Raw genomic sequence first — 15,187 nt, forward strand, 5'->3', positions numbered from 1 at the left:
GTTGATTATGTACAGGCGTAGCTGCTGCTATGTCACAGTGTGTTTTCAGTAAATGAAAGTAAATTGTAACATTTTGGTCACCTAAAAAAGTCTTGTCCAGTGTTTGGTTGTGATAAAAGACCCTCTATGGAGTTGGATGTTCAGTTTTTCCTGTGAGTGCATTTTGTTTTAAGAGCTTCAGGCCTGTTTTTCACTAGCGAAAATTAGCATTTAGGGATGTGAAGAGAGCCCAGTTTTTGTATTTGTATCTGTATTTGTTGAGGCAGCAAAATTATTTGCATTTGCATTTGTATTTGAATAAAAATGGAAAGAGGCTTAAAAATCTTGTTTTTGTTTTTATTACACTTTTAATTTTAGAAAATCAAAGTGTTACAATAAGTGTTCATGAATAAACTACCTTAAGAAGGAGGTCGCCACACCGGGTCTTCAACTGTCTCTCTGAGTCTCCCAGATCATAGACGACTGTGCTGAATACTGAGCTAAAACTTTACTCATCATCTCATTGCAGACAGACGTCCACCTATTTATACACCCATAACACAGAGACAGCACACCGTGCAACGTGTAGGGAAGAACTTCAAAGGCGATTATTTATTGCCTATTTTTTACAACCTAAGTTTGTGGAAAGGATTATGGAACAGGTTATGGAGAGTCCCTTGGGAACACTTTGCGTGTGTCAGTAGCTCAGCTTTATCTCTGGGGAACACCCCCAACTCCGGGAGTGATGTCCAAATAAGGAAATGTACATCATGTAGCAGGTGGATGTGACTCCCCTCATTGAGACCTGCTGATAGACGTAACAGCGGAGCAGAGGAGATAGACTGAGATAGCAATGTAACCGACAAGCATGCTGGTATTTGAGATGTTGTTCTTTTCTTCCCAAAAACAAATAATTTTAAAAATGTTTGTATGAAAAAAATATTCATCACGGATCTGTATTTGGGCACACCCCTATTGGCATTAGCATTAGAATTATTACTGTTAACCATAGATTGTAAATGCACCGTGCTAACCAAGCTAGCAGCTAGCACTATGGTCAGCTTAACCCCAAGTATGTATTATACATCCATGCGCCACCCTCTCGTCCAAATATGGTCACTTCTGGCTCCAAAAATCAAACATGGCGATGGTCAAATCCAAGATGGCGATGGTCAAATCACTACACTCGAGGCTTCAAAACAGCAGTTCACAAACCAATGGGTGACGCCATGGTGACTACGTCCACAATTTCTTACAGTCTATGTTTGTGTATACTGACTCACTGTCACACTGTCATGGCTCACTGGGAAACTACTAAAATAGAACAGAGCCACTGTTATTAGTAATACCTGTACTACACCTAGTTTGGCAAGTCAAAATGTTGCTGTGATCATTTCACACAGTGTAGCTATGAAAAAGGCTTATTGCTAGGATGTTAGCAGTAGTTTCTAGTGTATTTCAGGATTGTTGCTAAGAGGTTGCTTTTAGCTGCACACATCATGAGGACACACCCTGTCTCACTGTCCCTGCCTTGCCCTACTGGACTTGTTTGGCTGATTGGGCTGATTTAAGTAACTAAGCTGGCCTGTATGTGACTACTGAAGATATGTTTGGAAGAATTCAAACAAAAGGAATAAGTATGCAGGATTACAATACATATGCTTGTGTGTTGCACCTAACCCTTCACAAGGACACACAATAGTTAATGCCATCAAACTGATGAAAGTTAGGAAGTCTTTTAAATGAAAGAGTGTACATTGTGTAAATATGCACACAGGCAAAAGACTGATATAGATGAACAAATTCACACATACACACACCGCACTCCAAGTACTGTGAGGTCGACCGCGTCTCTCGTTTAGGTCTGGTGATCTCCGTGGAGGGTCCCTGAGCAATTAACCAATGGCCAGCCAATACAGCCAGCCTTAATTGAATGGGAATTAAAAGAGAAAAATAAGGAGAAAAGGAATTAAAAAGAGAGAGAAAAAAATGAAAGGAGGCAGACAGATGGAAACAAATGATAGTGGGATCCCAAGAGTGGTCAGAGGTGCAGCCAATCGATTGGAGACAGATTACATCTCTCTCGCTCGCTCTCTTTGTCTTCCCTTTTGTCTCTCTCCCTCTAATGCACCCATTCTCTCCCTCTATCCAACTCATTTGATGTAATGGCAACATTTCAAAAAGAAGCCTACTTTGCAGAACCATTGGATGTACATAAAGCTCGGTCTTCACAGATGTCTGTTGTCAGAGAGTGGGAACAAACACCCATGCGCAATTGTGCACGCACACACACACACACACACACACACACACACACACACACACACACACACACACACACACACACACACACACACACACACACACACACACGCACACACAAACACACACACACTCTCTCTACTCCAACACTAACAGTACCTCTGCCAGAACTGGAACAGCAACACTATTTAGATCATGTGACACACAAAAAATATAATACGTAATATTCATTTGTAGCACGAAAAGACACAAACCACTGAAAAGACAGTCAAAGCAGATACACTGGTATTACACTAAAATATTCTACAAACCAATAAGTGCCCAAAAAAGTGTCAATATAAGATACTCAACAAACCGTTTGACACCAAAAAACACTAAAATTCAATAATACTGAAATTCTTAAAGCACTAACACCATGGGATACTTAAAACTTGCAACTGAAAACAATACCAGGCAAAAGTGCTACACACATGAACAATCTGCCCCCCTGCACTGAAGGATCAATTGTGCTCATGTCTTCGGCCAGTGGTTTTTGGAGGTGCATCAATGATTGTCTGTGTGACTCACTCGGACAGCATGGGTGCCTAACAGTAATGAATTGTGTGTGTGTGTGTGTGTGTGTGTGTGTTATCTGTGCAACATGGGGAGCGGCAGAAAGCAGTGTTCCAGTCAGTGACCAGCTGCTTGGATATATTGGGGAATAAATGGAAATGGACAGACTGTGGACAGACACATGTACAGTGGGGAAACATGCTAGAGACATCGACTCCCTTGCATTCCCCTTGCCGCAAACTGCTGGGGGGGTGATTGAGTGGAAGCTTAAGTGAAAGACAGCGGACTCATAATGTGAGAGTGAAAGAGCAGAAGGTGGCAGTGTGGTAGAAGTCTGTGGTGATGATGCTGTGATAAAAGGGGATTTATGCTCTCGAAAGCAGGAATTACCCCTTAATACTATATCCATCTCATCTCTCTGCTCTCTTACGCACATATACACACTACCTGAACACACACAGTCAATATGCTAAGGCTATCCCCAACTCCTCTAGTGAAGCAGTTGCTTACAGGATCAGACAAAAAACTGCAAGATATCACCTATGAGATAGAAATGACACAGATTAACAATGGAGACACAGCTGTTAGCTGTTAGACACATGTAGAGGTTTTGAATCGACTTACAATGCACACCCAGGAGTTAGACAAATGTAGCTGAGAGACTATTGGGAGATTATCTTCACTAGAAAGACAACAGCATTGGTCATTTGGTCAAACATAAACCTATAATGATAAATGTTTTGTTTTTTTTTTGTCTGGAGAGCAATCTCTTGTGGTTGTGTGAATAATGTAAAGTCATACGTAAAGACAGCAGTAGTGCACTGTTAAAACACTGGACACCAGTCTTATAACCTGTCTTCCACCAACAGTCAGCATCAGTTTCTTTTAACTTTGATCACCATCTTTCTCTAACCATAACCAAGTAGTTTCAGTTGCTTACATTTAACAAAACCTTTTTGGAAGGCACCTCATGATAAAGTGCTGGGTATCTTTTTGACAAGATAATCTTAACCCACTTCCACTTTCTAGCTTTTTTCCAAGGCCCTCAACCACAACTCACGGCCTTCATCAGCAGATGGAATTTGCTCAGTTGTCATGGACATACTTCATGGTTCTCACACTAAGTATTGGCAGAGAGGTGGAGGAGGGACACATGGAAGCAGGAATATCTTCACCCGAGTATGGTTTATTTGATTTTTCCACCACTTAAAAACAGTATAATTCAGGCTGGTAAAGGTGTGGAGTTGCGGGAAAACTATACACAAAAATGAAAAAAATAAATAAATAAATAAAAATACAGTAAGTCAATTCAGCAGAGAATGATGTTGAAAATGAAAAAGACCTTGGCTATTGAGCACTACCACATGCAGCTGCACTCTCAACTCTCAGTGAAATGAACTGTGGAGCCTCCCCTGCTTTTATACAGGTATCTCATCCTACAATACAAACCATACTGGCAGTTAATCAATTAAGCAATTTAAATTACTGTGTAAAAACAATTGAAACAATGTCTAAACATGGAACAACATAGAAATATTAACAGTCTAAACTGTTTGTTGTACTTAAAAATGCTATTCCTTGAAAAAAGCACAGGTTAGCACCTTGACAGTCCTCATGTGGTTTCTGGAGTTTTGGTCATGTGATAACCGGTGGTCGTTATATAAAGGTTGGAGACGGTCACCCTGTCTCTGTTTAAACTCGGCAGTGCTGGTATTTGAACCTCAATTTTATTTTGACAAACTACTACTATTTCCAGGGTCAAGAATGGCCTTTCATTCTCAATCTCATGGATCATTTTGGAAAGGTTTTTGTAGGTACTATTTCTTCCATTTTCATTTTTCAATGTTGTTCTCACCACAAACATAGTTTCATTCCTTTCCTCTGCAATCGATTGGAGGCAAAGATATAACTAGAGGGAGGTCACAATTGGCAATTAGGTTGAACCAACCCTCATCACCTATTTCACCTCCCTAACCGCTACCTTCTGTGCTTGTCTAGCTTGTTTCTTTTATATTTCTACCCAACACTCTCCTGTTTGAATGACAGGAAAATATGCTTGCTTACCTTCTATCATCTATTTATCTCTTGTTGGCAAAGGAAATTAAACTCTCTTGCTATACATTTCTTTTTCTTCTTCTTTTTTTTTGATATTTTGCTTCAATTTGTTGCTGAACAGGAGACAAGCTTGCCTTTCAATGTGAGAGAAATTACTTTGCTGGTATAGACATGGCTGCTCTTGCTGATTTCTGTCCTCTTTAACAGGACTGCTTTTACAGTGTCATTTTCTTCACAGGAATTTTATGGCCATTTTTGCCTTCAGGATCTGGAATGTCCTGCCCTGATTCCCTCATGTTTTAGTGTCTTTCTTTGCCTGCAAGGAGAAATGAGGAAACCCCAATTATAAGAAAGTATCTGTTTTATTTAATACCTCTATCTATTCATTCTCCTTTTGTGTGAAGGAAAGGTCTCAGTGACGCATACAGTAAAAGCTTGTCCCTGCATTTCTTTTTTTCATCTCGTTCACAATAGGTTAATAAAGAACTGCATCTCATTTATGATGACCTGACCATAAGGCGCACTGAATAGCCAAGTCACATTTCAACACAATCAAAACTGAACAGCAATAAAAAGATAGTTCAAGTAATTAAACAGCACAAAATAACAAGAGCAAGGACGGCATACAACTACAATAAAAACAGGATGTAATAAAAGAAGGGTTAGAAAGCAGGTCTACATATAAAGTTCTTATGAATGCTAATCTTTTTTTAAAGATTGCACACTGTTAGGAGAGACAGAAAATAATGGCATGAGAGTAACATTCTACAGCGTGCTAGGAGACAGGTACAACTGCCTATAACATATAGACAAATGTTATCTCTGTATGCCTCCTTACCTTTATTCCTCTTGTTCTTTCTTCATCTGCACTTAGGGTCAACAGATATGGACTCTTGAAGCTCAACACCGAAACATTTCAGACTGAAGGTGCTAAGAGCTATTACTGTTACATGGCTGTGTTTAAAGGGGAAGTACGCCGATTTTACACATCAAAGTCTGTTTCCAGGTGTTGGGGAGTACTCCATATGTGACAAAAGTTGTAACAGCTTTTATTGGCTCCAGAAAGAAAGCTGTGTGACATCTGATAAATTGCCTCAAGTGATACCATACACTTGACTTTGGGATCAAATGTGTAACAAAATATTCTCTCAAAGTCCTGTCACTAGTGGGCCTACTAAGCAAATTGCTAAATGTACAATTTGGACTGAGTGAAAGATAAAATCCATGTCATTTGTAGAAGTTGATAAATACCGGCCCTAAAGTTGTTCTTCATACTACAAGTGTTGCTGGAGTTCTCATCTCTCGAGATTCCAGGTTATGACTCAATGAATCACCATACAGTGTGACTGATATGCTAGCAGAGGTAGGAGGTGGTAAAGGTGATCCTTTTAGATAAAGCAGAGTGAGACAAAAACAACAGCTCAAACACATTTTCCAATGTTTTATCTTTTGGTTTGTGTATTTTCGAGTCTTTCAGTGCTCTACATTCATATCCAAAAAAGAAAATGCAAAATGCTTGCATATTAACAAAAGTGAGATCAATGTGCAGTGAGCCTGTAAAAATATCAATGAATCAAAATCTATCTTCTATAAAAATTGTATGCCTGAATCAAATTTAAGTTCTATTTTGTATTGGCTTTGCCCTCTAAGAGCTGTCGCTGTTGGGTTTAATCCCATGTGAATGTGCAATTGTGAAGATTTTCTTTCACACTACTGTGCCCCAAACAGTTGCCCCCCTCAGGTCCTCATCTCCAGTATATAATACTGTTGTGAAATGAGCTCTGCTCCCAATTTTTCTTCAGTGTGTTATGAAGCAGTTGGAAAGAGAAGAATGAAGAAAGCCTAGTGTCCCAAAGCAGTCCGTCTGTGTGCCACCTGCCACACTGGCTACATCCTGCCATCAGATCTCCACACCCACTGCAAGTCATGCATCTCTGCTGAAAACGCCAGACTGGTGCTCACCTCCCTGGCCGCTTGCCAGTTTTGTGCTTGCCTGCCCGCCAAGGAGCTGCAGTGGCGAGCAGACGCCTTCACGCTGGGCCAGTGGTGCTGTTGGTGATGTGCTTGCTGGGCATGATGTATGCCAGTCACGTGGTGGTTCCTCTAAAGCCTCTTCATATGAGAAAGGAAAGAGGTGGTTCAGCCGCCTCTGCCCGATATGGCACAAGAGACACATGATAACTATTCCTCCCTCACTACAGTCAGATCTGACATACTGGGAAATTTCAGTATATACAGACGCATCTCTCTTCAGATGGGGAGGAATGTGTCAGTCTCGTGTGGTGGGAGGAATATGGCCAGAGCTGCCACGCCCCCCCCCCCCCATGAACTGACTGGAGCTGTCCACGTTGCTGGAAGTGCTGAAACACTTCGCTTGCGCACAGCCCTCTACTGAGAGTGGACACCTTCTCTCACCGGCTGTGACACAAAGCTCCTCTTTAAGCGTTTCCCCTGGTTCCCCTGATTCCTTACCTCTTAGCGCACATTCAGGAGGAGAATTTAGCGGCCATTCTGGTGGCCCCATTAGGCACAAGCGCATCATGGTTCCCGACTAAGGTGCCGCTGTTGGTGGGGGAGCCATGGTAGCTACCGAGGCGCAGAGACACACTGTTGCAGCTAGACACCCCCTGGTGATAGGCCAGCGGTTGTGGGTCCACCACACGGGAGTGAAGCAGAGGAAACATCTGACTGACTCTGCCCAGTGTGCGCTCTGTCTCATTATGAAATGGGAATGGCAAATATCAGACAGACACAGCAACTGTTCATCCATCACAGGGGACATACACAAGGTATGTTACTGTCAAAACAGCGTTTGGCTCACTGGCTGTGTGACGCTATCACACAAGCTTATGGTGCAGCTGGGGTGGATCCCCCACAGGGCGTCTGTGCTAGCTCAATGTCGGCTTTGTCCTCATCCACAGCTCTTCTGGAATGGCAGTAGTGGACATCTATACAGTACCATTATGGGCCTCTCTGAGCCCCTTATTCGGTTTTATCTGAGCAACGTGTCCTCTCTGACTAATTCAGTGTTGAACGTGCTTGACGGCCAGTGATATGTTGTCAGCTTTGGCATTTTTTACGCACATGCCAGGAGATGTTCACCTAATCTCATCGTCATGGATTAGTGATCTCTGCTGTCCTTCATCATGTGCTCTGCTCGTGTTGGGACTGTTACGGTGCATAATTATCGTCACTCTTCTGCAGCGGCAGGTGTGAAAGGAGTGTAAAGTTTTTCACTTGGCATGAAGAATGACCATGGCACAGTCTATGCTTATTGTAGATGCCAATATTAGATTTTTTGCCAATATCCGATATGCCGATAGTTCCAACTCACTGTGGCTGTCAGACCCGCTGTTTCTTCCCACTTTAACCTGAATAACAAAGCGGGGCTCGGTGCTCTGGTTGGATCCACATGGAGAGCCGGGGCTAACGTTAGCTGAGAGCCTAAGGAAGCACCAGGGCCGTCAGGGTGAAACAGTCCATGGAGGGAAGCACAGTCAGGCGGCAGAGGAGATGGCAACAAATCTGCTTCTCATAATTGGCAGAATTGGCCGATGCCGATAATTCATTTTAGAGCTTTTATTGGCTGATACCGATGACGTGCCAATAATATCGTGCCTCCCTACTTTTTTTATCTTATTATGCTCTGCACTTGTGGGGTTGTGAATCTTCACAACTGCTCAAGCAGAGTGACAGCTCTTAGAGTGCTACGCCTATACTCATAGGATCTGGGGTAACGATACGTAACTAACGAAAGGCATCTTAACTGTAATTATAGACACAAGGGACACACCTTTGTACTGCATGTCAGAATGATTGAATGGGATCCCTACAAAGCTTGAGATTGCAGCAGGACAGCTGTAGGACAGCTGATAATATAATGAAGACTGCTATCATGGCCATCACTTCTAAATGGAAGGCTTTATCTCTCAGAATGCTGACACAAATAGACTCAGATAAAATCACTTTTTGTTTCTTCCATCCACTCCTTCTTGCTCAGTACTGTATGTGTTGGCAAGGGGCTAAGCAAAGTAGCTCAGGCATCCTTCTCCCCAGCCACATCCTAGACACATTTGAAACTTTCTGTCTGGTAAACTTTCTGTCTGATAAAGCAGGAGTAGTTGGTGCTATATTTTTAGATTTGCTATAGAATTTGATACAGTCAATCATGACATTTTAATCTCAAAACTCACTAAATTTACTTTTCAACTAGAGCACTGGCACGGATGTCTTCATATTTTCTAACTCAAATTTGTGATGCGCTGTCCAGTAACATGAAGTGCACAATGGAGGTACCACAGGGATCAGTGTTAGGCCCCCTATTATTTAGCCTATATATTATTGATCTTTCACAACAATGTCATGGTATAGAACTGCAAATATATGCAGATGACATTGTTGTATACACACATGCAAAAAAAGCTGAGTTAGCAGCTGTCAAGCTAACAGCTGTGATGGAAAGGGTCACACAGTGGCTTGATCAATCCTGTCTTAGTCTGAATGTTAACAAGACAAAAGGGGTGCTTTTTTCTTAAACTATGGTACAACCTCCCTACGCTGATATTCTCATCAAAGGTCAAAGGATTAACATGGTCACTGATTTTGAATATCTTGGCGTGATATTGGATCGAAATTTTAATTTTAAGAAACATAACTTGGCAAACTTTAGACACATTAGAAACTTTCTGTTTCCGGATGCAGCCAAGATATTTATGCAAGCTATGATCCTTCCCCATATGTCCTTTTGCGTTTAATGTTGGGGGCAGGCTGGAAAAACAGCCATAAAATCACCATTTATATAAATAAATGTCAAAAACTCTGGATAAAAAGCTGAAGCATTATTGTCACTGTAGGCTACTGAAGAAATACAATCTATGGAACTTTGAGAATTTCAGATTATATTCAAATTTGTGCCTTGTTTATAAACTTTTAAATGGTTTGGCCGCTCCTCTATTATGTGACTTTGTGTATTTTCTCTCAGTGAACTCTATAAAATCCTCAAGAATATCCTCTATAATAAATTGTACTGTATCATTCTGTCACACTGTATTTGGGCAGTCAGCTTTCTCTGTGAAAGCCACAACTCAGTGGAGCGCCCTATCTGACGACATGAAGAATTGTATTTCCATTAGTACTTTTAAAACCAAATCAAAAAGTCTGCTAAAATCAACTTAACTCTAACCACTGACCCTACATTTTATCTCATGGTCTTCTCATTTAGGCAAATAATCTTGCTTTTAATTTGACAAGCATACATTTGTCATTTACAGTTGACATTGTGGGTGTGTGTGATGTGCTATTGTGTGTAATTTTGTATTACGTGTCCTGTATGTTTTTTGCTTCGTACTGTTTGTTATTATGGTGTTCCATATTTTAATTGTGGCCAGCTGAAGGGATTGCTGATTAAAATTAGCTATAAGCTAACTCTGGTATAGTACATCAAATAGCAACATTTATGTTTAACACGGTACATGGTCCCTTACAACAACAACAATATTGGGCAATATACAGTATATATTCTGTTTGATGTTATGATTGATATAAATAATTTATAATATTGTGAAAATATTATTGATAACGACGCTTCAGCAACATCTCTATCCAACTGTGTTTTGTGCATTTACCTGCATTTGGAGGCATGGCTAGAGGAGTACAGGAGACTCCCTGGCCTGTGGATGGCGAGGACAGTAACGTCTTGGCCAGGAAGGCAGAGATGGGCTGAACCAACAAAGATGTCAGGCTTCCACCAGCCTCCCTTGACACCCCAACTACAGAAAAATACAGAAATACAGGAAGGGATTCAGAGGAAATCAGACAAAAGCAGGAACAGAAAAGGAGTCAAAGCAGGAGAGTCCGGAAAATAGAGACAGATACTCATTTATATGAACATTTTCTGTTATGACCTGAAATCTTAAAATAAGCTGACATAAACTGAAATATTTGGCATTCCTCAAGGTTCTGTTTTGGGTCCTCTTCAGTTTTCTCACAATATGGATAGTCATATGTGTCTATGTTGATAGCCAATTGTATATACTGTCAAAACCTGCCTCAAGACTGGACAAAGGAGGAGAGACCAAACATGAGTTGTAACTAAAAATAGATTGTACATATTGTACATAACTAAAAGATAAATGAAACTAAACACAACCAAAACAAACATGGTGGAAGTCAGAGGAGAGAGATCAAATGACTGACTGCCTCCAGCTTATATAGAAGCTTGTCAGTCCAAGTAAGCTGAATCTTCCTGATGACCCAACTCCGCCCACCAGGCTCCTGCAGGTAGAGTACAAAGAGTCTGTCCAGAGAGGGTTGTCACAATACCAGTGAAAACCCTGTGAAAAAAATATTCTGTCTCTTTTGTAGAAATGTCTGAATGACACCAAGAAATGGATATAGCTAAACTCTCTTTCTGAATGACCTACTGTACAGTATGTGCTGTAAAGTCTGAGTAATATGACTGCGCTGTACTAGACCTTCATTCCAAAATTTAGGTGCAAGTTTTGACCTTTAACATAGGTATTGAAAGCCATGTAAAAATGTATTTATTGTAATTATTATTGTAACAGTATTGTATTTAAAGCTAGAATATGAAACTTTTTTCTAATATTTTGTGATTGAAATTTGCTCAAAAGCAATGAGCAAGAAAGCGACTGATTAATCCTGATAAACTGATAAATATATGGAAGATACATAAAACCATGTAATTATGTAACAATATAATTGTTTGGGCATGCAAGCTGTTCAGTTGAGAAGATATATTAGCTACAATACGACAAGGCCTAATGACGCAGGCTGTTGTTAACAGATGTAGCATTTAGTGGGTTAATTACACACTTAAAAAAAAAGCAGACATCAAGGCATCACAAGCTCCAAGATCAATCCTTTATATTTTGTCTTTTTTTTGTTGTTTACTGTGAATGAGATGTCAAAAATCAATGTAAGTTCTGCACCAAGACATCAAGATCACAAAGTATATGCACTAGGAAGTCACAAGGTCAAAAATGGATACATTTACATATGATGCAAATATGATGCTGATGTGATGCGAATGCACTATATCCTTTCTCTCAAACAGTATACTGCCCTTCTATTTCCACAGTATTCCTCTCATCAAAGCAGTAATGACATAAAAAAGAACATCAAAAACATTGGAGTCTGGCACGTGATGAGGCTTAAGTTGTTTGTGTGTTGTTCATTTCATCTCTCAGTAATTGTTATGAGCAGAGCCAGATCAGCCTGACTGCACTCTTATCTCACTGTTGTTAGTTAACTGCCAGAGATATTGTTTGTCCTTCACAGGTTTAATTTATTCAGGATAGAGGTGTGTGTGTACTTGCTATCTTCATTCTCATTGTCTCTCTGTCCTAGCTGTCTGCCTCTTTTTTTTCATTGCTCAAAAATTGCTCAGGGTAACTGAGGTGGCTGCACTGTTTGATTTGCCCTCATTATGAGAATAGAAATTTCTTCCTAATCCTCGCTTCAGGTCCATGCAGGTTCAGTTCACAACACTGCAATGCCACGTTCCTGTGCAGCAGAATACATACATGGTTACAATATAATACATGGTTTCTCTGTCCTAGCCATCTTCCTCATTCTTTATCTCACTGTTAACTCCTCCATCCTCTGGAGTGAGTGCTAACTGAGTCACGGGTGGGTACAAATATTACCTGAAAACTGACAATGAGAAATAGAAATAGACATGAAATGGTGATTTGGGTGCAGTTGGGTGCAGATTTGTGCTTTCACAAAGTTTATGTGTGAAAGCACATAAACACAAGAGCAAAATGTAAAATGGAACAAACACAGGATTGTATACATGTTATTTTTAAATCCATATGCTGATGGTACACTGTCAGGTGTGTGTTGAGATTGTGTCCTGCTGTATGTACTTCGGCAGTTCCTCATGATGAGGGTGAAACTTAATGACAACACTAAACATCCCCCATAACATTACAATACAAGATGCCTCTTTTTTTTTTATCTTGCTTCTACCTTAATCCCTATATGTACACAAGCATTACAGAATATGATCCAGTCACAGTCTATACTAATGCCCATAACCAGTTACTTCTTCATAAGCTCTTTGTGGCACCAGAGAAGATAAATAAACTTTCTGTCAGTCATCAGAGTTTTATTTCCCCTCATGTGTCCATGTAGTGCCAATGATGCAGGATGACAGTCACCCAAAAAGAATGAGTTACCGGTGGATCATTTTTCCCCTTGTCCAGACCAAATAAACCAAACTACAGATGTGAACTTATCCTTAAAGTTAAGGTCAAAGTATCTTTCTAATTCACTAGATGTATGCAGATGTACACACAGATCCACACATATAATAACATTTAATGTCAAGGATGTGCAGAGGGCCCAGTATTTGTATCTGTATTTGTTGAGGCTGCAAAAGTATTTGTATTTGTATTTGAATAAAAGTTGTTTTTATTACAATTTTAATTTTAGAAAATTAAAGTGTTCATGAATAAATGACCTTACAAGGGAGGTCTCACCAGGTCTCAAACTGGAGTCTCCCTGGTCATTGACAACTGTGCTGACTACTGAGCTAAAGCTTTACTCATCACCTCATTGCAGACATACCTCTACCTATTTATACACCCATAACACTGAGACAGCACAGCGTGTAACATGTAGGGAGGAACTTCAAATGTGATTATTGCTTTGCACTTTTTACTTATTGCCTATTTTTTACAACCTAACTTTGTGGAAAGTAGAAGGGGAACAACAAGTTATGGAGAGTCTCTTGGGAGCATTTTGCATGTGTCAGTAGCTCAGCTTTATCTCTGGGGAACACCCCCAACTCCAAAGTGTTGTCCAAATTAGGAAATGTGTGTCATGTAGCAGGTGGATGTGACTCCCCTCATTGAGACCTGCTGATAGACGTAACAGCGAGCAGAGGAAAGAGACTGAGATATTGATGTAACCGACCTGCGCGCTGGTATTTGACATGTTTTGGGGTTTTTTTCTTTCGGAATACAAATAATTTTTAAAATATTTTTATGACATAAATATTCGTAATAAACCCACTATTTGTCGTGACAACCCTCTCTGAACAGATTAGGCTTTGCCAAATAATGTATTTATATTTGGACACACCCCTTGTATCTGTGTGTAGACTTTAACCATCAATTTAAATGCTTTATTTTTCTGCCTAAGACCTTGTTTGAAATTTTCATTTTCAAAAACAGAAGAATCTGGCAAAACAATTCAACAAAACTTGAATGACATTACCCAACAGAAACAGAAATAGAAATTTTAACAAGTGGGATGAAAATCATGTCAGAAAGCTGGAGGAAAGTCAAACATTATATTTGTGTTATATGACCCCCATGTACATACTGCTGAAAACAGAAGAGAGCTAGAAGGAAGGAAAACTAAATCTGAAAATTGACAAAATCTTTCTGGCGTGCTCCTTGTAAAAGGACATGATAGGTGATTAAAGGCCTCATTAGTTATATTCCCTGTTAAATCATATCATCAATGTGAGTATCTGTTACGGAAGGTTAAGCCCAGATTGTGAGGTTGGCTTTGAGACTCACATTTTTGTAGCTTCTGTGTTGGCTCAGGGGGCATGTTCAGCATGGGAAATGGATAGGAGACATACTTATGAGGACTGGGACCCATAAATGAACAAACACATCGGTCCTGTCAAAGTGAGATATCTTTGATTCTACATCTAGTAAGTGGTATTCCAAAGTAAACTGCAAAACAAATACAAGTAAACCCATCAATGAAAACAAACTGTACTTTCATAGACTGACACAGACACATAAAAAATGGTGCAGTGTTAAGTATCTATTTGTGGATATGTGTGGCTATTATTTGACTGAAATTATAGACAAAAATTAAATAATCAGCATGTCAGCAAAATCTGCTTCAAATTGACAGATACAATATACTGCACTTTTTAAAAAATATTTAGATGTTTGAACAAGAGCTGAAATAATTAATTGATTGACAGAAAATTAATCAGAATTTTCATGAGCTACTAATCACTTAAATTATTTTTGTCTGATCTTAGCTTCTCAAATGTGACTATTTGCTGTTTTTCTTTGCCTTATGTGATGGTAAACTTTTTGTTTACCATCACATTACCATTTGTTTTGTTTTGTTTGGACAAAACAAGCAATTGGAAGACGCCATCTTGAGCTTTGGGAAAGTGTAGCTATCCTTGTTAGGACATTGCATTGACTCCATTCATTGGTGACAGCCTAACCCAAACCCTAACCCAAACCCTAACCCTAACCCTGACCAATTTATGTCTAAGCCTAACCTTAACCTAACCTCAATTCACACCTTACCCTTAACCAGGACCTCAGAAATGACA

General features: G+C 39.9%; 1 protein-coding gene and 1 long non-coding RNA gene across 7 annotated transcripts in view; both read right to left on the bottom strand.

The window, feature by feature from the left end:
* The window catches only part of LOC122989583 (inactive N-acetylated-alpha-linked acidic dipeptidase-like protein 2), a 583,517-nt gene that overhangs the window by 213,047 nt on the left and 355,283 nt on the right, over window positions 1-15,187 (bottom strand). For all 6 annotated transcript variants that reach the window (XM_044362562.1, XM_044362561.1, XM_044362560.1 and 3 more), the window contains one exon: window positions 10,473-10,616. In XM_044362562.1, coding sequence (XP_044218497.1) covers window positions 10,473-10,616 — 144 coding nt within the window. The remainder of the gene's footprint in view (window positions 1-10,472; window positions 10,617-15,187) is intronic.
* Window positions 1,139-5,234, bottom strand: LOC122989585. Its single transcript, XR_006405107.1, has 3 exons — window positions 5,222-5,234; window positions 1,636-1,640; window positions 1,139-1,238 (listed from the first exon to the last, which is right to left on the bottom strand). It is a non-coding gene; the product is annotated as an uncharacterized LOC122989585 (long non-coding RNA).

Source organism: Thunnus albacares, chromosome 9 (assembly GCF_914725855.1).
Source record: "Thunnus albacares chromosome 9, fThuAlb1.1, whole genome shotgun sequence".
NCBI lineage: Eukaryota > Metazoa > Chordata > Actinopteri > Scombriformes > Scombridae > Thunnus > Thunnus albacares.